The 26,258-nt window shown below is 39.2% G+C and overlaps 1 protein-coding gene across 5 annotated transcripts; it reads left to right on the top strand.

Moving 5' to 3' along the window:
- Positions 1-5: 5 nt before the first annotated feature.
- ZBTB37 (zinc finger and BTB domain containing 37) lies at positions 6-25,969 on the top strand. Of its 5 annotated transcripts, none has more exons than XM_032463707.1 (5): positions 6-292; positions 825-1,021; positions 2,121-3,077; positions 4,546-4,645; positions 10,662-25,969. In XM_032463707.1, exons 3-5 carry the CDS (start codon positions 2,155-2,157, stop codon positions 11,148-11,150), a joined length of 1,512 nt encoding a protein of 503 aa, XP_032319598.1. In that variant the 5' UTR covers positions 6-292; positions 825-1,021; positions 2,121-2,154; the 3' UTR covers positions 11,151-25,969. The 5 variants fall into 5 exon arrangements, with proteins under 5 accessions (XP_032319598.1, XP_032319599.1, XP_032319601.1 ...); XM_032463708.1 differs by having other exon boundaries at positions 2,118-3,077; XM_032463710.1 differs by lacking the exon at positions 825-1,021.
- Positions 25,970-26,258: the final 289 nt, after the last annotated feature.

Raw genomic sequence — 26,258 nt, 5'->3', positions numbered from 1 at the left:
TCCCGCCCCTTGACCCGCCTCTGGCCCCGCCCCACTTCGCCGCTGTGGGCGGGGACACGACAGCCCACGTGACGCAGGGCTCCCGCCCTCCTACCGACTGAGGAGGAAGAGAAGAGAGGGGAGGGGGCGCGAGGGACGGAAAGCGCTGGGGGAGGGGAAAGGGGGGCGGTGTAAGGGTGAGTGATTTCCTTCCGGCACGTCGCCCGCTCCAGGGGAGGGGGTGGGGGGTTTCACTTCCGGGACGGTGTTCCGGCCCATTCCGGCCCATTCCGGCCCATTTCCACCCCCGGAGGTAGGTGCTGCTCCTTGACTGGGCTCGGGCCCCGCACGCCGGTCCCGCTGCCCTGCCCTGGGGCCGCCTTGCCGGGTCTCCGCCGCAGCCTGCTCCTGGGGCGCTCAGCCACTTCCCTCCACCCCGCCTCAAGGCACCCGGAGACCTTCCACCCCCTTGGCCCCGGGCCGGGCTGAGCTGCCGGACCCGCCCCCTCACCGGGCCCCTCCCTCAGGACCCCGGGCTGGGCGGCCCCCTCCCCCACGGCAGCCCGGACACACCCAGATACACACACCCACCTCTGGGCAGCTCCCCGCCTGCTTACGCCTACTGCCTGGACCGGGTCCCGGGGCGCCGCCCCCTTCCCGGTGCTTTACCCTCACCTGATTGCTCGCTCCCCGCCACATGCCTTGCTCCCCTTTCCACCCCCGCTTTTCGGTGACATTTCTCCCCTCTGCCAGTTCCCCGCTCCCCACGCTTCCTAACGCAGACGAAAGCCACCCAAGTATCGGAGTGGCCAACCCCATGCCGTTCCCGATTCTCCCTCTTACAGCTTGCACCCCTGCAGTGCCGACGGTAGAGAAAGACCTTACTCCAGGGGCTTCCTCCTCACTGGGGAATTGCCGGAAAGAGCAAACAAAAAAGGCGCTGGTGTAGGCTCCAAAATAAACATCTGAATTCATGATGGCAACGACAGAGGCTCTTATTGGATTAAAAGTTCCAAAACAAACAAAAACGCTTTGGAAAAAGGTCAGATTGGCTTAAGTTGGTTCTTGAAAGCAGTGTGTACACTACCCTATTTACTGATGAGTGTGTTGTAAATACGGGGCAGTACTATGAGCGTGTCAGGATAAGTTCCCGAAGTTTCAGGTCTTAAGTAACTATGTAAATGTCTTATAAATTTACAGATTAAGTGGAAACACATTGGGCTCAAGTCAGTGTCTTCCTATTGGGATTGATACAAACTACTCTCAACCAGTGAAGGCTGTTGGATGTAGTTAACAGGTTTAAGTGGTTCAGCTATTTTTTTAAAAAATATTTTAATGTAACAACATTGAAGCTACTTGGTAAATGCTGTTTTCTTATCAGCTTTAGGGACCTAAATTTCAGAACCAAAGTATCATTACCACTCTGAAATTCCCAACTTTCAATTTAGATAGAGGCAGGTTTGCCTACCTTTTCCTAGTCCTGAGAGTAAACTTCAGGTTGTCTGCATCTTGTTAGAGTCCCAACACAACTCGGCTTTTCTTCCTAAACTAAATTTTGCCTGAGTCCTAAACCCAAAGCCTTTCTGTGGGGGCTCTGACTCTTCAGCTTAGAAATAATGGCTTACATTCATGTGGGATATTAGTCACTTCATGCAATAATAAACATAACTCATGCAGCATGTAGTAAAATATTAAGAAGAGTATCTAATCAGCCCATCCATATAGAATTGCATTTATTCTAAAAGCTTTCTTTCCTTCTCCAGAAAAAAATTAAAACACAGGACTTTATATCCTGTGTGCAAATACCTTACGATTAACACTTAAACAACTTTCACAGCTGCTTTCTCCCCTTCTGTTGAATGTCTGTTTTGAGATTACATAGCTTATTAGTAAGGAAAGTACGGGCTTAGGTTGAATTTTTAGAAGTCTAACAATCGCTTTTTTGTTTTAACAGTATCTTGCTGTGAAACCTAAACTAATAAACCTGTTGGTATTTGTTTTCCATATTTAAACATGTATCTCTTTTTACTTGGAAATTTTGAAACTTCTCCAAGTAGTGTTTTAAAATAGGTTTGAATTGGAAAGCCTGAGGGGAGTGAAATTATCATTATTAATGATGATATGGTTTCCTCTCTCAGCAGGGTTGAATGCCTGCCTACAACCTCAGGTACGACCATGGAGAAAGGTGGCAACATACAACTGGAGATCCCTGACTTCAGCAACTCTGTCCTGAGCCATCTAAACCAGCTGCGCATGCAGGGCCGTCTCTGTGACATCGTGGTCAACGTGCAAGGACAGGCTTTTCGGGCTCACAAAGTGGTACTGGCTGCCAGCTCCCCCTATTTCCGAGATCACATGTCCTTGAATGAGATGAGTACTGTCTCCATTTCAGTTATCAAGAACCCTACTGTTTTTGAACAGCTCCTTTCTTTCTGTTATACGGGGCGGATATGCCTGCAACTGGCAGATATCATCAGCTACCTGACAGCTGCCAGTTTTCTGCAGATGCAGCATATTATAGACAAATGTACACAGATCCTGGAGGGCATTCATTTCAAAATTAATGTGGCTGAGGTTGAAGCTGAATTAAGTCAAACAAGGACAAAGCATCCAGAGAGACCTCCAGAATCTCATAGTATTACACCAAATCTGAACCGCTCCCTTAGCCCCCGACAAAACACCCCAAAGGCAAGCCGGCGAGGTCAGGTTAGTGCCGTGCTGGATATCAGGGAGCTCAGTCCTCCCGAGGAGTCCACCAGCCCCCAGATAATTGAACAGAGTTCTGATGTAGAGAGCCGGGAGCCCATTCTTCGGATCAACCGAGCAGGACAGTGGTACGTGGAGACAGGAGTAGCAGACCGAGGGGCCCGGAGTGATGATGAAGTTAGGGTTCTTGGAGCAGTGCACATCAAAACTGAAAATCTGGAGGAGTGGCTTGGGCCTGAGAATCAGCCTTCCGGAGAAGATGGGAGTAGTGCAGAGGAAGTCACAGCCATGGTGATTGACACCACAGGCCATGGTTCTATAGGACAGGAAAATTATACTTTAGGATCTTCAGGAGCCAAGGTGGCTCGGCCAACAAGCAGTGAAATTGACAGGTAAGTTTTATTTTGTTTGCCATCTAATAGCTATTGTTCAGACATCACTAAAGCAGGCCCTCTGTGTGATACAAAAAGCATCTTCCTTACTTGATGTTCTCAAAGTTATATTGATATTGGGGAAACTGGAAGTGTGCCAAAAGACTCGCGTTCTAATTTTTTTTAAAGCAGGAAGCTCCTAGTCCTGAAGTATTCACAGTATTGTGAGAACTATGGTAAAGTTAGACACTTCCATGAATCAGAATAGCGTCTACAGTCACACTAGGATCAGTAATTGCCAGGGCTTCCTCGGAATTCCAGGAAGAGAGCTGATCTTCAGCTGGGAATCTGACTACATTGCCCTTCCTTGGTACGTTCTCACACAGGTAGGTGGCCTCTGGGAGTTTCACTTTGCTTTGTTGCACTGTTTTCTTTGTGCCCATCTACCAAATTAGAGGAATTATGGTACCAGCAGTGATTGTCCTGTTTAAATCAGTGTAATCAGAGTAATTGCAAAGAAAAGCTTTTTGAATGTTTTTCATTACTTTTCTTCGCTTGTCATTTGACGGTATCTTTTCTGTTTTATTGATGACAACTTCTACCACAAACCTGAGAGTCTTTTTTTCACCAGTGCTACTATGCCCTTTGCCCACTTCTCTCTTTCTAATACATTGCAGTTGTTAGAACATTTCTTTTTGGTGGAAATAATGATAATTTTAATCTAAGTAAGTTGAAAGAAAGTCTCAATTAAAAGAAAGAAATATTACCAACTTGGTAATATTTGTTCTTTTCCTTTCTTAAAAATTTTAAATTGACCATATGAACAATGGTAACTAAAGTAGCTATTACTTTGGTTCACATTTGGTCTTGAGAGACACACGTGTCACCAAAATTCGGCGAGTATATACTGTATTCACGTCAGGTGGTCTCCATTTGAGTATTTTCCTTCTTGTGTCCTTACTAGTTAAAATACTCTTGAGCATAATACTTATTGTCCCCCTAAATTAGCACTTTTGTCCCTCCACTACAGTTAGAACTGTAGCAAGTTAATAGCTCAAATGCAAAAATTTTTAATCTCCATTATCTACGTCAACAGTCTGAAATATACAACAAGTTATCGTGGGGCTTGGAGAAGAGATCAACCGAAAACCTAAGAGTTATGTAGAAGAAACAAAATTACACACCCAGTTTTAATTTGTTCTTTTCTTGGTCTCCTAGTACTTATGTAAAGCGAGAAGCTTACATTTAGCCTTAGCTTCCCCAGGTCAAATCCACTATGTCACTATGTATTTCTTTAATCTACTAAGGCAAACTTTTTAAAATTTCATACCAGATTCTATAGGGACTCCATGAAAGTATTTCTTAGAAATCTGTTGTCCAATTTGTTCCCCCTTCCTCGGCCATGGGGTAAAGAATATAGACATCACCATTTTTTATGTTCCTTGGCACTACTTGTCTATTAGGCCCCTTTGTGCTCCTCTTCCAACAGATTCAGCCCCTCCGGCAGTGTTGTCCCCTTGACCGAGAGACACAGAGCCAGGAGTGAGTCTCCTGCCAGAATGGATGAGCCTAAGCAGCCCAGCTCCCAGGTATGTGCTTGTGGATTTAGGACTACTGTGGCGCTTGAAGAAATTGCCACTGTGTGTGAACGCAGCGTAATGACTAAGGAAGGAGAGAGGTGGGAGTGGTAACAGTGGCCCTATTAAATAAATACTCTATTTGATTACTTCTCTCTTTATTCTTGCTTGTGAGCATGCTGGAAATATACTTTTGGTGTCAGCAGAGTTTGGGAAATAGAAAAAGATAAGATTGTGGAACTCTTTGCTGACTGTAGAAACTAGTCTATAGTCCTGAGAGTAATAAAAATAACCCCTAAAAACTACATGCAGGTAATTTAGGACCTGGGATGGAGAGAGTTTGATTTTGTGCATTGTGCATATAAGACTACATAATTACTAAGTTATACAGTATTGCATATTTGTGAATACGTGGCTTATACAGTTTTGTGTCCTGTTTGCTTTTTAATAGGCTTGTATCTTTTCATTTATTTTCTTCCTAAATCGTTTATTCAAACTAAAATGTCCTCGAAAGGACAGGAATGGTATCTTCTATTTTCTTTGCGATTCTCCTCAGCAAATAGTATATGTACGTAGTTGGTTGATATTTTTGTTTGTGTTTTTCTCATAGGTCTGTGTCACTGAAGATTGATTTTTAAAAAGATGCTCAACTCACCAAGTAGAACACAAATTGTAAACACTGTTGCTCTTTAAAAAGAAACACTGGTGGATTAAGATTGTGTAGCTAATTTTTAATCTTCTGCACTATACTGATAGTATCTTGTTTAATTTTTATCTAAACCTTTGGATGTTTATTGTTTACATAGTATAGTTACAGCTGCAAGACATTGTTACAAATTATGTTTACTTGCATATTATGCCGTTTGGTACCAGAAAAGGTACTGTAACCATTACAGGAGAATTTTTTAGTTTTAATAAGGTGTTAGAGAACATGCTAGGAGCTTGGAGGAATGTACTCATAATTAGGGCACTTTTTCTCCTCATCTCTCAAATAGGATGTGATTACTATTTGACTGTAATTATTGTGAAAATAAATACAGCAGTGAGACAGACCTTACAATTTACTGGGGGGATAAGACAGAGTAACAGATATGCAGAACACATATAGATAAGACTGTATAGACTTCAGTAACAGTGTAATGGGAATAGGAATGCTTAAAAGGCACTTACAGGAATCAATATCTACTTAAGGAAAGTGTTCTTCAAAAGAGTTTAAATGTGGTTTTTAAAGTGGTTACAAAAAGGATAACTTATTCCACGTGTAGATGGGATAGAGATAAAAATTAGAATTCTACAAGAGTGTTTACCTGACTGAAGCAGAAGTTACAGGCTATAAAGAAATAGGAGGTAGGGGAGGGTATAGGTCAGTGGTATAGAGTGTGTGCCTAGCATGCACGAGGTCCTGGGTTCAGTCCCCAGCACTGCCATCAAAATAGATTGGTAGGTAGGTAGGTAGATAGATGGACGGATGGACAGATAGATAGATAGATAGATAGATAAACACCCGATAAACTCCCTCCACCAAAAAATAAAAAGAAATAGGAGATAAGTAGTGTCATCTGGAATGGATGTTAAGGGATGAGTTTATGTATGCCTTAACATGTATTAAAGTTTATTATGGTGAGTCTACTCACCAGTCATTTTTTTCCCTGCCACAGAGAACCAAAACAGAACATGGACGTACATTATTGTGAGAACAAATTTTGATGGGCTTGAAGAGCTTCCTGATTATGAGGGTGATTTAACTGGAACAGGCTACTAAGGTCACTCCTTTATTCAAAACGTTCTATGACTTTTTCCCTTTCTCTACCACATGGAGGTTAAAATACTTGGCCCAATTTTCCAAGTAATTTATAATCTTTTTAACTCAGCTTTTCCCACCATTCATCAGCATTCACTGTCTGTCCAAAACAGGCAGACTTTCTCTGTGCCTCAGAACCACAATCAAACTTTTTTCTGTCTCTGCACCTTGAGTCTGAGATACCCTGTTGTTTCCAGGCATCTGGGACCACCCAAGGCCCAGCTCCTAGTTCCCTCTGTCCTGAATAGCCTAGACCTCTTTGATCTCCCCTTCTTACACTACAGTAGCATTTACAGATGGTACTGTATAATATTTCCTAATTCTCTAATGACTCTTGTAAGTTACTCATTTTTTATTTGCAATAATTTGTCTCCTTCTAGATTGAAATTGCCTTGAGAGCAGAGTCCACATTTTCTAAACTTCATTGTATCTGACATTGTCTCATTAGGTGCCCACTAAATGGGAGTTGTTTTGCCTCTAAGTAGTTTTGAGTAACTAAGATTACTGTGGGGTAGGTGCCCAATAAAGAGACAGCCAGTAAATGAGGAATTATTTAGTTGCCTGTGAAGTCCTCAGTTTTGGAGATCTCTAAATAAAATTAGTAAATGAATCAGATGATTTTTGAAGTCCCTTCAGTTCTTTGAGTCTCAGGTTAATAACTGCAATTTTAGAATGGTTGACAGCTTTGAAGGCCATGGCAAGAATCTGGACTGGTATTTGTTTTAGAAAATATGGAAAGCATTCATTTATATGGAGTTTATTCATTATATGGAATGGTTCATTAAAAAAAGTTATTGAACACCTATTACATATCAAGCACTGATCAAGTTCAGGGGTATTCAGCAATGTGGAATGTCCCTGGGCTCACAGGACTTACAAAATAGTAGGGAGTTGCAAAGTGGGAGGAGTGAAATGATCCACCTGTTAGTGACAGAGAAAACCAGGAGGCAGCCATTTTTGTCCTTGCTGCTTTTTAGAGTTCAAATGAATAAAACTACCAAAGATATATTGTTGCCTTTGACAAGGACCTAATCTATATTTTATGCTCATTTACTTGCTCTTTTATTGCAACTTTATTGTAGTAATTTTTAGGTGAAGTATATTAAAATGTGTGAGTTTTCTGATTATGGTTCATCACAGATAGCTAAAATACATTTACTTTCTGCTTGTGGACAATACTGGTATGACATTAGTTTCCTTAATGTTAGGCAGTTTTTTTTAGGGAATTGGCACCCTCAGGATGACGAATAATTGTGAATTTGTAGTGTCTAATAATAGCTAGCATTTATTGAGCTATGTTAAGCACTTTAGTGTATTCATGCAATGCTCAGAGCAGTCTATGAGGTAGATGCTGTTATTATATCCATTTTACAGATAAAGAAGCTGACAAAGTAAATAACTTGCTCCAAATCAAACAATAAGTAGGATGCAGATTTGAACCCAGGTTCCAGCACACGTAATTGCTATGAAGCATAACAGCAGGTATTCAAGATACCCCAAGGTACTGTTACCATGTGTTATTCCCATGAGAATCCAATGGAGCTGGCAAAACATGTAACTTTTTCATTTTATGGATGAGGAAACAGCCTCATAGAAGTTATACTGTGCTTTGTCCGTGGTCAGCAAGGACCTTTTAGTGGAATAATCCCTCATTCTTTATGTGAGTTCAGTTTTGATTATCCAGGGAATTGGAGCAGAAAGAAAAGTTATATAAGACAAATTGAAATCATCTAAAACCTCAGCCTTAATATTCAATGCTGGACTTCACATACTGCTTCCCAAACCTGCTGAGAACTGCCTCTATTCTGTTGGAAAAACTGAAGAACACTGTTAGCTAACATATATGAAAGGAGACAAAACACATTTTTAGAAATTCAAGAAGAAGTTACAAGATTAATTGATAATTAAATTCATGTTTGTCCAGTTAATCTAGAGTCAACATTTACATATTCTCCTTTTTCCGTTAGTACTTTACCTGTGCTAAACATATGTAATTTCCTCCTACATATTTAAAATGCTTATGTATATATATAATTGTTTTTTTTTTTTTTACTTAAAACATTGTATACAGAATATACACACATGCACACACAACAACTTCAGAAGTCAGCCAGCTAAATAAGTCAGTAATTTCTGAATGGTGATATTTTAATACAGAATTTTGAATGCAAAATATATATAAATCCAAGGGTTTTAAATTATTCATTCAAAGAAATGTATTGTTCCCTCCGCTCCCAGCTTTCAGATAGGAGGAAACCATGTTTACTTCATATGTTAAATCCTTTGACTATCTAGACTGTTCATGTTCAGATTAGGTAAATGAAATTAAGATCCTATTTAATGGATATTAAGGAATTACTGGGTTTTTTTAGGTGTGTTAGTGGTATTTTGGTTATACTAAGAATCCTTGTCTTTTAGAGGTACCATACTAAAATATTTATGGATGAAATTATGTCTGGGTTTTTTTTTTTCAAAAATAATATGAGAAAGGAGAGAAATAGGTGAGGATAAAGGAAAAATAAAATTACCCGTGAGTTGATAATTGTTGTGTGGTGGGGATTCAACATACTATTCTGTCTAATAAAAAGTTTTAAATTATGTGTCATTCAACCTTCATAAAAAAAAAGAAATCAGAAAAGGAAAACATTATTTTGCAATAACTTAGAGTTATCTAATTAACAATGGCAGAGTTTTAATGCTGCTTGTATAGTAATAGCTTTTTTAATGTGTTAAGTAATTTTATTTCACAATGTAACAAATTTACCTTATGGGGAGATACTTTATAAACTAAGAGAGCTTGGAGAGATAATATATAAATCACAGTATATTCTATTTACTTTTAATAATCTGTTCAAATCAATTCAAAACCACTACAAATAGATATATAAAATTAGATGATGATATGTCTGTGCACTGTATTTCCTGGACACTTACCTTTAGTATAAGCAGTTTGAAAAGTGAGTTAGCAACATTGTTAGGAGTATGTATTTCCCCTCTTTCTCTTTTGTTTTGTCTCCTTTTTGTTCAGCAGTTTTATCTTTTTGTTCAGGGGCAAAAATCAGAAACCAAGTCTTACACTTCTTTTTCTGCGGTACCTGTCATTGTATTTAGTGGACAACAGTCAGTCAGTAAATACTTAGTGAATATCGAATTGTGAAAAGATTACAAGAAGGAATAACCAAGTTAGCAAATTCACATCTCAGTCTAGTTTCCCTTCCCAGCTCTCTTACCAATTTTTTCTGAGGTTGATTAAGCTTTGATTAGTCTTTAGAGTGAAGAAAATATGTCAGTATGGTACTAAAATATTTTGGGGGGAGGGTATAGCTCAGTGGTAGAGTGCATGCCTAGCATGCACAAGGTCCTGGGTTCAATCCCCAGTACCTCCATTAAATAAATTAATAGATAAATAGATAAATATAGATAAATAAATAAATAAATAAACCTAATTACCTCCACCCCAAAAAACAAAAACAAATAAACAAATAAAATATTTTGGAGTAAAAGGAGTACTGTTGCCTGTAAGTTATATACATTTTTATTTTACTGCTGGATTAAATTTTGGTATTAATGATAATGCCATAAATATAATTTATAACGTGCTTGTCATAATGTATTCTGTACTGTCAGATATAGTAACCTTTGGCCATGTCACATGTGGCTATTTAAATTTAAATTTTAATTAATTGAAAGCAATTAAAATTAATTCAGTTCCTCAGTCACACTAGCATGTTATAGATGCTTAAGAGCTGCATGTGCCTGGTGGCAACTGTATTAGATAGTGCAGATTATCAAACGTTTCTGTCACCACAGACAGTTCTATTGAACCAACACTGCCCAAGGACCTACCTGATGGTCTAGACTGTAATTGCAAATTAGAGTCCAAATGGATAGAGTCCAAATCTCAGCCCACTCACCAGAGTGGGCTGAGATTCTCCTATCACTATAAAATGGAACATTTAACAGGGGGTTAATAAGCTTGCAGTTTATCAGCCAGAAAGTAACTCAGCTGTCCTGCTCTTTTTATGGTAATGGAATAGAGTGTCCTTGGTTTTTTGTTTTAATTTCTACCTTAACATCTTTACTTTTGGTAATAATTTCCTGTTTGTATCTTTACTAAAAGTAGGCTTGTGATTTAGTAACAGAGGTAAAAACAGATTTGATGTCTTTTAATATATATATACGTAATAATGTATGTTCTTTCTTGCTTACGTTCCTCACCTGGCGCAGGTGGAAGAGTCAGCAATGATGGGAGTAAGTGGCTATGTGGAGTATCTCCGAGAGCAGGAAGTATCTGAGCGGTGGTTCCGGTACAACCCCCGTCTCACCTGCATCTACTGCGCCAAATCCTTCAACCAGAAGGGGAGCCTGGACCGCCACATGCGCCTGCACATGGGGATCACACCGTTCGTCTGCCGCATGTGTGGCAAGAAGTATACCCGGAAAGATCAACTGGAGTATCACATCCGCAAGCACACAGGCAACAAGCCCTTTCACTGTCATGTCTGTGGCAAGAGTTTCCCCTTCCAGGCCATCTTGAATCAGCACTTTCGCAAAAATCACCCTGGCTGTATACCCCTGGAGGGGCCTCATAGCATCTCCCCTGAAACAACTGTCACATCTCGAGGACAAGCTGAGGAAGAGTCACCGTCACAAGAAGAAACAGTTGCTTCTGGGGAAACCGCCCAGGGCTCTGTGTCCACTACTGGGCCGGACTGAAACATCGAGGGGGAGGGGGCAGACCCTCTTCCCCTCTGGGCCGTAAGTAGGCAGCGTCAGGGCCACGGGCTGGTACTTAGATTTAAAAAATGCCACGTCACCAGATCAGAAGATGCTCCCAAGATGTTGCCAAACTAGAGGATCAGTAACATACGCAAAAGCACTAGAGGCGTCCCCTCCTCCTTCCCACCTCACACTTTGGAATATAATCAAGCAAATCAACTTTCTAATTCAGGGATCAACAGCCTTGGTTTGTTAACTTTGTAAGAAAAAAAATTTTTTAACAAAACACTGATAAATGGTCATTTATCTACCAGTCATTTCTGAACACTGTACTTTGGTCCATATCATCCTGGTGGCTGTCATTGCCCGGATCTGAAAAACGAAGCAAGGAGCCTTGGTCATCTGAACCAGCCAGCCAAAAGAGAAAAGGAAGCAATCGTGATGGTGATGATGAGGGGGAGTTTCTCCTCTTCCTTCCCTGTCCACAACATGAAGTTTCATATTTCAGGGGAAAAAGAAAAAAAAGATGGTTCTTTTGTTTTGAAAGGTCAGACTTAATCTCTGCCCTGACTAGGCGTCTGGTACTTTGCCTGATCATTTCGTGTAAGCAGCCATCCTGGAGCAGTACACTAGGGAGCAGCATCTCCAGAAGCACTTTAGGCAGCTGGAAGTGAGATGAGCAGCAAAGTGTTTGCAAGAGGTACTCCTGCATCTGGGGGCCCGAGTGTTGTGTGGAGGAAAAGGGGAACAGGGAAGGAAGTGTTTTTGTTTTGCGATTGTCAAGCAGCACGGAGCTAGCTGTACTGCAACTTCCTGATTGGTGTCGGTAAGCCACGGTGCTTGTGTATCTTTGGATGTTAGGAAATGGCTCTAGTCCAGATGAATTAACGTGTAAGGCTGACTACCAAAGTTTCATCTAGTCTCTTTGGCTCCTAGTTTCACATAACAGCAATATTATACATCGAAAATGTCACTTTACAGTGAAATGAGCCTGGATTGTATTTTTAAATCCACAGGTCTCCATATTTGATAACTTTTATATGATGTTTTAAACACATTTTTTCTGCAGTGTTGTGGTTGAAGAAATTCAACACTATGGTTCTGACTGCAACCACAATTCCATTTCCTTCTACATACGTGATAGTTTATATTTTCAGTCAAATAGAAGAACTTCACTAAATCAATGTCTTGCGTCTGCAAACCTAGTAATTCATAAACCAACCATCAGCAAATTGCTGATGACTCCAAGAGCTTTGCTTTTTAATGATACACTACAGGGCATTTACCAGAAAACATACTGCACAATCAGGTTGCAATAAATTGATCAGTTTTGGTCAGGTTTGGTTACTTAATCATTCCTAAGATTTTTAAAACTTCAAGGGACCTTTTTGGTAATTCTGGGTATTTTTCAGATTCCTAATCCAGCACTGAGAGTCAGAAAGAATTTACCAAACATGTAGAGCTTTAGATGCCCTGTCTTGCATGCAGAGAATGAAGGAGGATTATTAAAAGATGCAGACAAGTGAATGCTTACAAGTTACAGTGCAAATAGAAACAAGAAAAATCGCTAGCTTCTCTTAATTGATCATTAATTTTTTAAAAGAGTACTTAAATATGTAGTAGTTTAAGAAATTGTTTTGGTGCAGAGGCATAGATGATTGTAAAAGAGTTTTTAGGAGAGGGGCTGGCCGTGCCTGCACTGGTGAGCCATCTGTGAGAATGCTAGTTGCGTGCTCCCTTCCTGAGAATGCTTTGTGGCGTGTGGAAAAGTGGGTAGGAAAGAATGGCATTGCTTTGATGATAGGAGGTCAGAATGCAAAGGGTTATTCTTAAGCAATCCGAGACTCGTGCATATTCATACAGCTGCACCATATGTATCACTAGGGAATGGTTATTTTCTCTTCTGGGAAAACATAGGAATGCATCTTTTAATAGGAGTGTAGTGATGCTACCATTTGATTAGAGCCTACCCTTAAACATGCTGAAGCCGTGTTTTATTTTTAAAAGACATAGACTATGGCACTCCCCTCTTTAGTTGGGCAGTAGCATTATAAGGTAAAAACTGTCACCTAGGGCCATCTTAGGGACCACCTATGCTCTGGGGCATAGAAAAAGTGGCATAGAAATTAGAGTGAAATCTTTAGGGAAACATTTCAGCTGGTAATCAAGGCTTTCAGTGGACAGATTTTGCCATGCCTAAACAGGCAGGGAGGTGAGAGGTACAGAATATGCTGCTTTAGATGGAGCTTTTAAACTTACCAAAAAAAAAAAAAAAAATTAAGTTCATCCTACTTTTGAGAAGTAGTATGCTGGAAAGTTGTTTATTGCTTTGTTAGTTTCTTAGATTTTTATGTGAGAAAATAGAGCTTTTTAAACTTTCACCAAATTGCGAGAAAGTGCAGTCATTTCTGTAAAGAAAGTTTGCAGCATTTGTCAGTACTCCATCCAGGGTTGGCAACAAACATGTGAAGTGAAGTGGGGACTGTCTGGTAGCTGTGGAAATGCTGTGAGTGTTTGGTGGGTTCCCCCTCCCTTTGTAGTCACTGCTAATAGGCTTTTGCTGTACTGATACTGTGAATAGAGTGCTTCTTGATAGATGGTCTAGGCCACATCAGCACAGTCATGTTTGCTGGTTCTCTCCTCTTAATGGGCCTAGCGCAGAGCCATGAAATTCATGAACATTCAAGCCAGCCTAGCTTTTAAACACATTTAAGTTTCTGAAAGCAATTTCCCCGTTTTAGTTAGAAGAGAGATTATTATTATTGTACACAGCTATCTAAGGTTCTTATCCAGGTTCACTGTGATGTTGTCCTCGTTCTTAGCTGACATCACTGTAGGGTCATAGCAGTTAGTAGTGTTCTGTCTACATAAATGAATAGCTATATTGGTGTGTGCACAGAGGATACCTCTCTTAAGGATGTACTAAATGGACTTTAGCTAATGCTGAAAACTCATTACCAAATCTTAACTTGCACATGTCACCTTGTGAAGGGAACTGCATTAGCAATGAGAGCTAAATCATTAAGTACTTTAATGCCGCCGTGAAACAGCAAACACTGGGACTCTTTTCATTTATTGAGTGGCACTTAATAGCAAAGGAGCTACCCAATATTCTCACCAGAAGAAGAGAGATGACAATATATTGGTCTACTTTCATTCTAAGAGGTACCTTTTATTCTCTCAGAACTCTACCAGTATAAAATATGGCATTGGGGTGAGCAGTAATACTGTACTTAGGCAGAAGGCTCTTTCTAATGACTTGTTCTCTCTTTACTCAGAACCATATTTACCTCTGAACTGAGTTGAGTTTTATTTTCTGTGAATTGCATACTGTCCCCAAGCCATTCCATTATACCAGAGGGTCAGATCTAATCTTGAATATGTAAAAATAAATTAATTCCTGAAAGATAAAGATTGGAAAAGAAGGGATATAGAAGTTAAGGGAAGTTTTCTTCTTATTTTTTTATTATTATTATTTTTAATGTTTCCAGTTCCCTCTACGTCACTGAAGTAGGGTTTTCCAAAGATGGCATGACAATAGAAATAAACCATTTTCCTACTGACTTCATAGTTGAAATCTGGCCTTGGTTGGAAGTGGTCTGATGGAAGAGTGAAGTAGTGAACTTCATCCTTAGTAACTGAATGAATAGTCTTTGGTCAAGAAGTAACTTTTGAAAAGTTACAGCTGTTACTTAACACTAATTTTGTTTTAACTGGTAAAAACTGCATTTTGTTTGACTAGAAAATCTAATTTAAAGAAATGAAAGCAATGGGTAATGGAAAGGAAATTTAATTGAACAAAGAGAAAAGTCTTCTTAGTCATAGTGGAAAGGCATTTAATCAAGAAGGATCTGGAATCCTGGAAGTTTTTATTTTTTCAGCTGGTTTTTTTCTCTTCCCCAAATGTTCTCCTTATTTGTGTACTTAACTCATTTACTGGTTTTTTTTTTTTTTTTTGCACTTATTCATTCAGTATTTTGGAGATTGAGAAAAAGGACAACAAGCAATCAAGCCAAGTTAATCCTTTAAACCCTGAGAGGATGCCCCTTAGCAAAGTATATCTCAAGGATTTAGGAATTAGATTATGGTTTAGCAAACCACAGCCCCCTGGCCAAATCCTGAGGTCACCTATTGTATAAAGAAAGCAATAGTGGAATAGAGGGACATCTATTTGTTTAGGACTTGTTTATGGCTACCGGCTTCTGTAATGGCGAAGTTGAGTACTTGTGACAGAGACCACTGGCCTGGAACACCTGAAAATATTTGCCTTCTGGAACTTGACAAAAAAGGTTTGGCAACTCTAGAATTAAATTTGAAAGAATTACCCCCTCAAACTTGTCACACCTGCCATTTTGCCTTTATAATAGCTTGGTTGAGGTTTTACATTCCTGTTGCCCTGTATGCATCCGTTTCTTGAAAGAGGCTGCCATCTTTTTCTAGATCCTTTTCTCATAACCGTCTTTGTGTTCCTTCCTGATTCCTTCCTGATTCCCATTGCTTTAAAGTGTTTGGAATAGGCCTTATGATTTGTCCTTGCCTTAAATGTGCAGGTAGATTAAAGTTTAGGATGGTAGTTGCAGATTTAACAAACTAATTTTTAAAAATCATTCCCATGCATATTAATATAGGGTTAAATGGATACCATGTTTACATAAAATATTGTAAAAAAAATAATGTTTTTATAAGCATTGCCATTTCTCTGAGTTATAATTATTCCCACTAGTATTAAAAATTAATTTGTTAGGAATAAGTGGTTTGATTCTTATCCAAAGTACTGTTTTTCTAGATTAGAAACCTCTGCCCATTTCCTGCACTATACATCTTCATTTTAATTTCCTCAAGTAAACTTACTCTGTTCCACGTGGAATATAAAAAGCCAAAATCTTTGCTTTTTTTAAAATGAACATTTTAAAACAATGAAACAGCTGAGGATTTAAAATTCTTCTTAGACCTATCTTCCAATTTCTGTTATTGTCTGTAATTCTTCTAAATATATATTGGGTCATTATATAATTGCTTTGTTCATTCTTCCTGTTCAGTAGCTTATTTATGCCAGTTGTGGAAAAAACGGAAAATGTTAGGATGATGGTAAACAGAATTCCTTCCACGAGGAGAATATAATTGGAAACAATGCATGGACTTCTGAGTTTTATCTGGACAAAGTGTTCTAGGCCATGCTGATACAATACAGTGGGTTTGATTCTTACTTTGTTGTGAGCTCTACTGACACATGCAAAGTTTGGATGAGCGACCTAGCCTCGTATAGGGCGTCTCTTCAGTAGGCATTTTATTCTTAAAGTTGCACTTTTCTGAGTTGGCTATTAGTAGGTTTTGTATGTTACACCCTCTGAGTAGTAGATAATCCTCATCTAAAAGATTTCAGATTATTTGCCTCTGTTAGATCTGCCTTGTCTTAGAGCACTTACAGTAATAGTGGGTTCTTGAGATTTTGGAGTGCTACTTTTCCAGTTAATTTGAGATTCTGATTAATCTAGGACATAGGACTTGTGAAAGAAATTGGATTTAGATAGCCCAGTGAAACCTCTGCATCCATTTCCATATGGATCTGTTGAAAACAGTGGAGTTTGCCAAGCATTGCGACCTCTTTGATAATTATCGGTCTTATGTTGTTTTGCCTCCTTCCTGGTGTCTTTCTCTGTTTTCACTATTTTTACTCTTAAGTGGTACTTTTCCTAGGGCCACTCTTTTTACTTTGCATTAAGTAAGCTTTCTTGCTCAGGACAAGCCAAAATTGGATATTATGTGTACTTTGAAACCTTACTTAATTACACTCCAGAGGATGTAATTGTTGATAGGAACAGTGAAATCAGTACCTGGACGATACCTGTACACACTGTTGCTTCTGTTGTGTAGACAGACTATCTTTTCCCTCAGTTGTGAGGAACAGCAGTGACTTAGAAGGCAAATGTCACCTGAAATGTACATTATGTAGAAGGCACATATATAAATTACTTATCTTACATCTTCCCCATTATCTGTACAATAAATACTTCCCATCTTAACATAATTAAGAAGGCCCAGTAGCTCAAATAGTGAAAGCTTTAAACAACAAAGCTAAGTTATAAAGGCAAAGCAGTTAAGGGGAAAAAAAAAAACTTTTCCAATGCTTACTTTTTTCATGTCTATTCAGTAAGTCCTGTAGAAGAAGCTAGAATTTACCATCCAGTTGAGCGATAATGTGTTCAGCATCTCATGTGACCAACAGCACAATTTAATAGGCTGTGAATCTTAGAATCTGAATTAATCCATAATGCCAGAAGTCAAAGTATCTGTCTCTTTGGAAAATGTTTCCTGTTTTACGGACTCACTTACCCTAAGTGGTAGGTAGCATACAGGAGAATCTGTTCCATTAAGTAAATATTGAGTAATTCTTGGTACCAGGCAATGTGCTTGGAATTTGTGTAACAAAACTGATTTTAGGCATAGTTTAGATGCAGCTTTCTATACTTGAGGGTCCTAAACCCACTTGGTTGGAGCTGGATGTATGTTTTTTTAAAAGCTGCACTTTTTACTACAGAGATAAAAGGTCAAAAAGAAGGGGACAGAGTTAACTATACTAAGTGCTTTAGTGACATAATTGCAGTAAATCCTAAAAATAATCCTATGAGGTAGTACCAGTAGTAACTAAAAATAGCTGACTCTTTTTTGAGTGTTTACCATGTGCCAGGCACAGTTCTATGTGCCTCACATTAATTAATTCATCTAATCCTTATGACAATCCCATTAGGGTAGATACTCTTATTATCCTCACTTTAGAGAGAAAGAACCTGAGACACAAAGAGGTTGGTTGACCTAGGCAGTCTTACACTAGAGTTGACACTCTTAATAGACTATGATGCATTTAATAGGTGTAATTATATTACATTTTCTAGATGGGAAACTGTTGAGCCCAAGATTACCAAATGAATAAATTGCAGAGCCAGTATTTACCAGTCTGATTCCAAAGCCTAGACTGTCTCCAGTACATCATATTAACTCTGTTTACTTACAAAGAATTGGAGTGAACTAGCATATGCAATAGCCAGTAACAGTACTGTGTTTCGTGAACTTTTAATTCAAGAATAAGTGATTGGAAGATTTCTTCAAAAGATAACGCAGTTGATCTCTGAGCAGATGTTGAATGGTGAATATTTTCTGGGGATATTGCCCACTAATTCAGAGGAGTCACCCATTTGGCAGGTCCAATTGTGAATGAGTGAGTGAGTTACTACCAAGGCAAAAATTGAGAGAGAGCATTCCAGTTATCTATTGCCGTGTAACAAACTACTCTAAACTTCAGTGACAAAATAACAAGTACTTTCCATGTTTTATGATGATGTGCATTGGAAATTCAGGAAGGGCTTGTGTAGGCAGTTTCTTGTTCCCTGTGGTGACACCTCAGGTCACCTGGTAGTATTCAGCAGGTGGTTGGGCTGGTCTGGAGTGTCCAAGACAATCTGACCCACATTCCTGACACCTTGGCAGGGAGGGGTAGAAGACTAGCCTCTCTCTGGAGTCTCAGAGACTCTCTATCTGATCTCTCCATCAGAGTAGTCAGACTTACGGAATGGCAGCTCAGGCCTCCAAGAGGCTGGGCAGAGGGTGCCAGTCGTCTTAAAGGCCAGGCCCAGCTCTGTCATAGAATCACCACCATATACTATTGGTCAAAGAAGTCACTGGTCAGCTCAGATTCAAGGGGAAAGGGAATACCTTACCACTTATTTAAGGTGTGTCAAGGATTTGGGGTCATCTTTAATCTATTGTAGGTAGCATTAGGTTTTTTGATTTGTCTTAACTCTTGTGTATTCATTGATTTAGGTCAGTTGTCTGTGCCATAGAAACCATTTATTATATCTCCCGTAGGTCAGTAAAGGGGCTAGAAGGAGAATGAGACAAATGTCTGGAACGATTTCATTAGCTTCCCACCCCCTGAGTTCCATTTATCTTATAGTAAAGTTTCTACTTTTAATTTTGTTCCAAGTTCCAAATTGTGAGTATTTGCCTTTTTGTTTTCTGTGAAGCCACAGTAACTGTACATGCTAAACCACGAATACTCCAGAGGGAGTAAAAAGCTTACTGTTATAGATCTTGATTCATTAGAGATGTCAACTGTGTTTTAAGTTTACAGATAGGCAAAAACTCCTGTGGTATGGAAAATTTACATGGCTGCTAAATCTCTTTTGATAGGAGTTTCTATTGAGTGGCTGGATGGATCATACTCTTGAGATGATTGAAAGTTTTGCCTACATATCTTAGTCCATCTTTACTGCCACCACACCACTTCTGGCACAGATTTGTGCTAGAAGGTGAATAGGTTCATTCCATTTTTATTAATCCTTCATATGGGAAAATCAATCGCCCAATTTTATATGTTGTTAATCCTTTAAAATTAACGGTTGCTACCAGCTTCTTTGATCTAAAATAACAGATCACTGAAGTTTTATGATCTTTGGTTAAATCTGTCAAATATAGGATGCTTTATTTAAACTTCCTGCTGGCTTGTAAATAGACTTCCATTGCCTTTAGAAGAAATAAAGGCAGAGAATAAATTCTGCTCTAAAACTGATCATCCCCAAATCAATACACTTTCTAAGAGAAGAAAAGTTTGGTATTAACTATCCATTCCATGTGCAGTGGCTTCCTAGAGAATTAGTTGTGAGGGCTTCTTGCTGGTTATCCCCAATTATCATCTAGTAAAGAGATCTCTGTTCCTGGGTCAGGCCTCAGGAATTGCAGATACAGGAAATAAAAGGGGTACTCAGGGCTGAAGATTCAATTTTGGAATCTAGAAAATGCTGGGAAGGGAAAAAGAAGACTTTTGCATTTGTAGTTGGATAACCAGGGATGGGGTGTTTGAGTCATTTAGGCATCAGGATTAATTAGATTTTATCATGTAAAGATTAGAGCAAATTTTGATGGGGAAAAATAAATGGGCATTAACATTTTCTTTTTTATCCATATTGCTACTCTGCTGTACCTCAAAGTCTGCTCATTGTGACAGAGAAAGCCTTTGAAAATATATTCCCAGGGAATGAAAAATTGGTTTGAGGTACTATTGCCACAAGCATTTTTGCAAACATTTTCACCATGTAATTAATTGGCCATAAGGCAATTTTGCTATAAAAGATAATGAAACATAAAAGAGGAGCATTTAAAAAGGACATAATGCAGGAGGAGGGTGTAGCTCAAGTGGTAGAGCACATGCTTAGCATACATGAGGTCCTGGGATTCAATCCCCATTACCTCCACTAAAGAAAAAAATAGTAATACTAATGATAAATAAGCTTAATTACCTCTCCCTGCAAAACAAATTGAAAAAATAAAAGGATATAGTGAAATATGAAAAATGAATAATTAAACACTTGATTGCAAAATACAAAATATTTGAATACATTTAAAATGTGTGTAGATTCATGGCAATCCTGCGCAAGTAACTGGTTTTATTTTGTGGGTTGTACCTAAGCACTTGTCTTTCAGGTCTTTCTTTAGTTCATAATATTTTATACTTTCTTTGTTTTTTTTTTTTTTTTTTTTTTTGCTTGTTGATTCATCTGCTCATTCAGCATTGCTTTTTTTTTTTTCTTTTTTGCTTAAATTTTTCCCTTCGTTAAGAGAGGTATCAGTTTCTGAATACCAGGATGTGCATATTTGTAATGAGTTGTGAAAGCCACTGCACTGTAGTTTGTTCTTGGTATCTTGTCACGTCTGTTCATAGATATTCCAAAGTTCTATAGGAAATGTGGGTTCAACCGTGCACCTTTGAGGCTTTTGACCCCTTTATCCTCCAACATAGTATGTTGCAAAATAGGAAACCAACTCTCGGGGCAAATCATTAGCCTCTGTCAGCTCAGTAAAGCCATCAGTAATGTTGAAACCCATTTCAACCAGTCAAAACCAAACTGCCAAACCAAAAACTGTTATCCAGTAATTTTATTTTTGTGGCAAAATTGTCTTACAGCCAGTTATGCTGTGAAAATGTTTGCAGCAAAGATGCTTACAGCAAAAATACTGGACACTTGAAAAATCTTTTGATAATCTATGGAGATGTCTCTCATTTGGTATCGTCTAGCTCTTTGGGCCCTCCTCTGGATTCTCTGTGACTCTTAAGTTTAAACTCATGTGGTGGTTGTACGAAAACTAAGTACAGTTGACTCTTGAACAATGTGAGAGTTTAGGGCACTGACCCTCTGCGGGTGGAAAATCCCCCATCACTTGCAGTTGGCCTCCATGTCTGCAGTTTCTCTGCATCTGGGAATTCAACCAGCTGCTGGTCACGTAGTACTGTAGCATTTACTATTGCAAAAAAACAGGGTATAAGTGGACCCACACAGTTCAAATGTTGGTCAGGGAGCAACTGTACTGTGGTCTTGAATTGCAAGAGAAGAGTCAGAAGGGAACCTGCACATTGACAGCATATTTATTCTTTCTTTTCAGCATCACAAGTCTAAACCATTTCAAGCCAATCACAGCAATCTGAGTGAGTAGAAATTCCTTAAGCAGTTTAGACTTCTGCTTTTAGCACATCTTAAAGCAGGTGTTTTTGACTTATTAGAAGGTGATCTACTGAATTTCCTCTAAAGGAATAGAATCCTAACTATAGTGGTTCTTTAAGAACCACTGCAAAAACAGAATTACAACACAAGGAACAAAGCTTAAAATGTGTTTCCTCTGGAAGCCAAGATGCTAAAATAGGGGTCACTGAGAGTGTGGCTGAAATCCACCTCCAGAATGGCTATCAGTCAGATAGCAGAGATATTTAGAATTTATATGGTATTTGTGATATTTTTACAAAAATGATTTTAAATCATGTAACTTGAAGTTTTAAAAAAATGAGCCTGTTTTCTTTTTGGAAAGCTGGTCCAGTAAAAGTAACACTAATATAATTCAATTGTATATGCATGTGCATTGAACACAAAGTGGTATACTAAAGATAGTTCATGCAAATAACTTTTGTGGGAAGTTTGGCTATTTTCTTAATATCTTTTTTCATAAATGTATGTTTATAAATATATTTACTCATCCACTATGAGTTTGGTAGCTTTAGAAGCATTTTGTTAGCTGTGTATCATTGATTATAAAAATCAAAGTCTTGGCATAGTAGGCTAGGAGAGCTTTTCATTGCTTTGTTTGTATTTTGGCCAAGAAAATTACTTCTTGCACTTTCTGTTCACGAAGATGTTATAACACATTGCGCCCACTCAGTGCAGCTGTTCTTCGGAGACAAAAGATGTAGGTGTTAAGGTGAAACGTATGGTTAAAAGCCTGGCGGAAGGAGGGATCTCAAAAGAACAAACTTGGCTTGCATCTACCTGAGAAGAGCTGGGGGGTTCATATAAAATTTACATTGGAAGTCGCTGTTGGGATAGGTGTGCTGTTGCGACGAGTTGCAATTATCATTGTGAGTTGCGAGCTATGTGTATGTGATTTTATGTGTGTATGTGAGAAAAAGGTGTCTGATGAAGGCAGGTAAGTCGGTGTAGAAAATTCTACCTCCCGCTAAAAACTGAGAATATTCCAAGATTGCCCTGTAACCCGCTGGGCAGGGAGGCTGGACTCCTCAGCCAGTGCCCACCCCATTCTCTTTTGTACTCGCTTCAGCCCCTCTACCTCTGAGCACTTGGCTGAAGAAAGAGTGAAGCTTTCTGTAGTAAGCAAAGGAAAGCCAGACCCAAAGTATAGAGGCTGCAGTACTTTTGGTTCTCCTTGTCATCATGTTCAGATGTGAATGTTTAGCTTTTCTGCCCAAATCAAACAGCGTCACAACACTTGGGTTTAGTGCTTTTACCCACTGGCTTGTATTTGGGAAGAGTAGCCCCTGGAAGTGGGAGTCCTTCTGTTGTTTTTGAAGATGCACCCAACTCCTTTTAATGATGTGAAATCTTATTTAAGTCCTGAGTTTTTTAATTTTTGATTGCCATTTGCAGTCCATTTTGGGGGACTGGAATATAAACCGTATTTTCCTGATAATAAGCCTTCTGCCAGTATCTTGACGTATGCATGACACAGATTTTTGGATGACCTGTTTTGCTTTTAGACACTCTGAAGAGAGATATTTCTGTTTTTAATGCCAATAACTATCATAATAGTCAAGATAGCCTCATTTGAATGTTGTGAGTGTCAAGAAATTCAGTTTCAGTAGTAAAATGCCACTAGGCAGACCACCTAATCTTTAAATCCAGTTGTAGCACTCAACTGATTTGCTATTTGGGGCACCAGTACACTGAGCCTGACTTTTGAGCATTTGTTACAGCTGAGGAAGGACTACTGGCCCTTTAAGAAAAGTCTTGGAATAATGCTTTCCACCTTTCTATTCTAATGCACTAGCTGGTTATAATGTCCAAACAGGGATTTTCTGGTTAGGAGTGAAAAGTGAAAGAGCGATCCATTTTCAGATTTTTGGAGGTTGGCATCTGTGTTTTAGGTACTAGCAAATAAGTATTTACTTTCCTGGTGCCTGGTTAGGGTAAGTGACAACACAGGCAGTGTGAAATTCCAAATGAGACAAGCAGTACTCACTGGTAACAACTGATACAGTAACCTTTGCCTGAAGACAGTATGAATCCTGTAGGGAGACGAGGCAGTAAATTTGTGTGAATCTATTTACCACAACTATTCTTTTTCTAACTATAGAATAATTGTCAGTCTTTAAGCTATGCTACTAATATCCTAGACTCAGGAATTAGCTCCTGCTTAGGAAAATTCTTTCTCTGGCTTATCTTTTGTTTGTGCTCGGTGTCTTGGCCTAGGCCTGTTCGGCTGTTTTGCTACAGACACATACATAAGGTGCAGTTCTACCTAAATCAATAATTTATTGTCAGCAGTGCAGCCTATTACAGCCAAAGTAATTAAATAGAAAAACAAAGAAGTGAGAAATGCCTTAGTGACTTCTTTGAGGCATGTCAAACCTATGAGTCTGGGAGGAAGCATAGATTCTTACCTTCCTTCCATCTGGCTTGGGTGAACAGTGGCCTTAATGCTTTCTGTTACAGAGCCAGTTGACCTAGGCAAGTAGTCCTTCATCTTGGCTGCACATTAGAACCACCTGGAGCATTTAACAAGTTACTTACGTCTCGGGCTCCCTTCAGACGTTCATGTTTACTTGGCCGGCTCTGCATCCTAGGCTTTAAAAGCTTCCCAGGTGATTCTGGTGGGCAGCCAAACTTGAGAATCGTTGTCTAGGTAATCCTGAATGGTCTCTGGCAGGATGACCTCTACCTGGTTCTTTTTTGTTGTTGTTGTAAGATACCTTTATTGGTAACTCAGGCATGGCTCTGACTTTAAAACCCACAATGGGCCAAGTGGTAAAATGGCTCATCTGTTTGTCCTCAAAGTAATTCTGCAGAGAGGTGTTGCCATCCACCTAGTTTCCTCTAGGTGGATGGCAACACAAAATATGCATAAGTAAGCAAAACAAGTTTTCAAAGTCTGCTCCCTAGAATCCTCTTTCCCTTGCATATGTGATTTGAGTGGAGATTTTTCAACTCTGCTAGCTGAAATAGAGCACTTGAACTTAGAAGAGCCAAGCCCAAGCCTAGGGGGATTTCCTTTTGTAAAATAAATAGGTAGCATTGTTAAAGTTAATGAAGAAAAAGAACAGTCCTTCCTGGCACGATGGTGATACATTTGATTATTTGTCTCTTAGCCTGTCTTCTAAGTGGGATTACAGTGTAAAGTGAATTTCACTTTTCTTGTTTCTTTGTGAATGAAATGCACTATCTAAGGCGTAAATAGTTCTGAATTTTATATAAAATGTGAAATAAGTCATTTTAGCATCTTTGTTCCAGGATGTCAGAGACCTGACCCAGTAATTCCCAAATGAGGTTCCATGTCTTTCATTCTTCCCACCCCAGGTATAAGGATACTTGCCTATGGCAACCTCGCACATGGTCATGGGGAGGGGAGAATTGTTTGATTATCCCTAAAAAAGTGAGAACCACTGTTCAAACTAGCTACCAAGTGATTTCTAGTTTATGAAAGAAATTTGTGTTTAAGAGCAAGTTCAGACGTAGCAGTCTCTCTTCTGAGAGAATTCTGGGCACTGTAGAAATTTTCAATCATACATTGCCTACAAATGATTGATAATTTAAAATTTCAAATAGGTGATGTGTTCAAGAAGAAAAAGTGGGTGGAAGGAAAGATAGTTAGTGCAGAGGACTGAATTAGCATCAGGCTATTAAATTTCATTAAAATAACATTAAGGCCTGGCTATTTTCTTAGCATGTATCTGCTGCAATGTCAGAGAAAACGCCTCCTATGCCTTAGACAGCTTCTGAAGGCTTTCTGCTGTTAGGTGGAGTAGACCAGCAATAGCCTTTGGGACTTAAATGCACCCAGAGAGTAGTCCATTAGGGTTTTCATAGTGAAAAACATTGTGGAGTACTGTGAAACATTGTTGAACTTTATGCAAATCGTACTGCACTGGATTTTAAGATTTTGGGAGGGAGAGTAGAGGAGGAGGATGGGGAAGTAATGGTAAAGAATAAATATATAAACTTGTGCTATATTTTATGCAAGGAATGAAACAATTCCCTGTGAGGAATTCTGTCAGGACTGTGACGTTCAGCCAAGTTCTTTTGCCCTAATTGGCTTGCTGATTCCTCTGAAACCTCTAAGAAATCCTTTCTGAAAGAGCTAAACGACAGCTAGCCTGACTGCAGGTTCACCACACTGCCCATCCCCCTGCTCACCGCAAGAGAAGAACATTCCCATACTGTAGGCAAAGGAAGTGTTTCAGTCCGTTAACTTTTCATCCTCTATGGTCTGTGTTCACAGTTTTAGCCTGTTGCTTTTTTTTTTTTTTTTTTTTTTTTTTTTTTGTGATCGAAAGACAGAACTTAAATAGATCTGCCAGGTCAGTCAGGAACCATTGGCTTCTCCTTTAAGAAATCTTAGAATCAGAACTCTCAATTTCTGGCATGTCAGTGAGTGAGTAAAGGGAGAAGTACACGTACAGAGCACTTAGATTTCCTGGCTTCTCATAGTTTCAGGTGGGACCCATTTGTGTTCTGCCTCTGAGAAGAACAGTCAAGATGGAGGGTTCAAAGCTAGAAAAGTCAATGTAGCTGAAATGTGGTTTCCTGCAAATGGACACAGTCTGAAAGGAAT

The sequence above is a fragment of the Camelus ferus genome, chromosome 21 (assembly GCF_009834535.1).
Source record: "Camelus ferus isolate YT-003-E chromosome 21, BCGSAC_Cfer_1.0, whole genome shotgun sequence".
NCBI classification, from domain to species: Eukaryota; Metazoa; Chordata; class Mammalia; order Artiodactyla; family Camelidae; genus Camelus; species Camelus ferus.
This window is presented reverse-complemented; position numbering and strand designations above follow the sequence as displayed.

What these genes read in the sequence shown, in the direction of transcription:
- ZBTB37 (XM_032463710.1), top strand. Translation starts at nt 2,155, where the DNA reads ATGGAGAAAGGTGGCAACATACAACTGGAGATCCCTGACTTCAGCAAC. An exon ending in ACAAGCAGTGAAATTGACAG is followed by an intron (nt 3,078 to 4,545) that starts GTAAGTTTTATT and finishes CTCTTCCAACAG; the next exon opens with ATTCAGCCCCTCCGGCAGTG. An exon ending in CTAAGCAGCCCAGCTCCCAG is followed by an intron (nt 4,646 to 10,661) that starts GTATGTGCTTGT and finishes CACCTGGCGCAG; the next exon opens with GTGGAAGAGTCAGCAATGAT.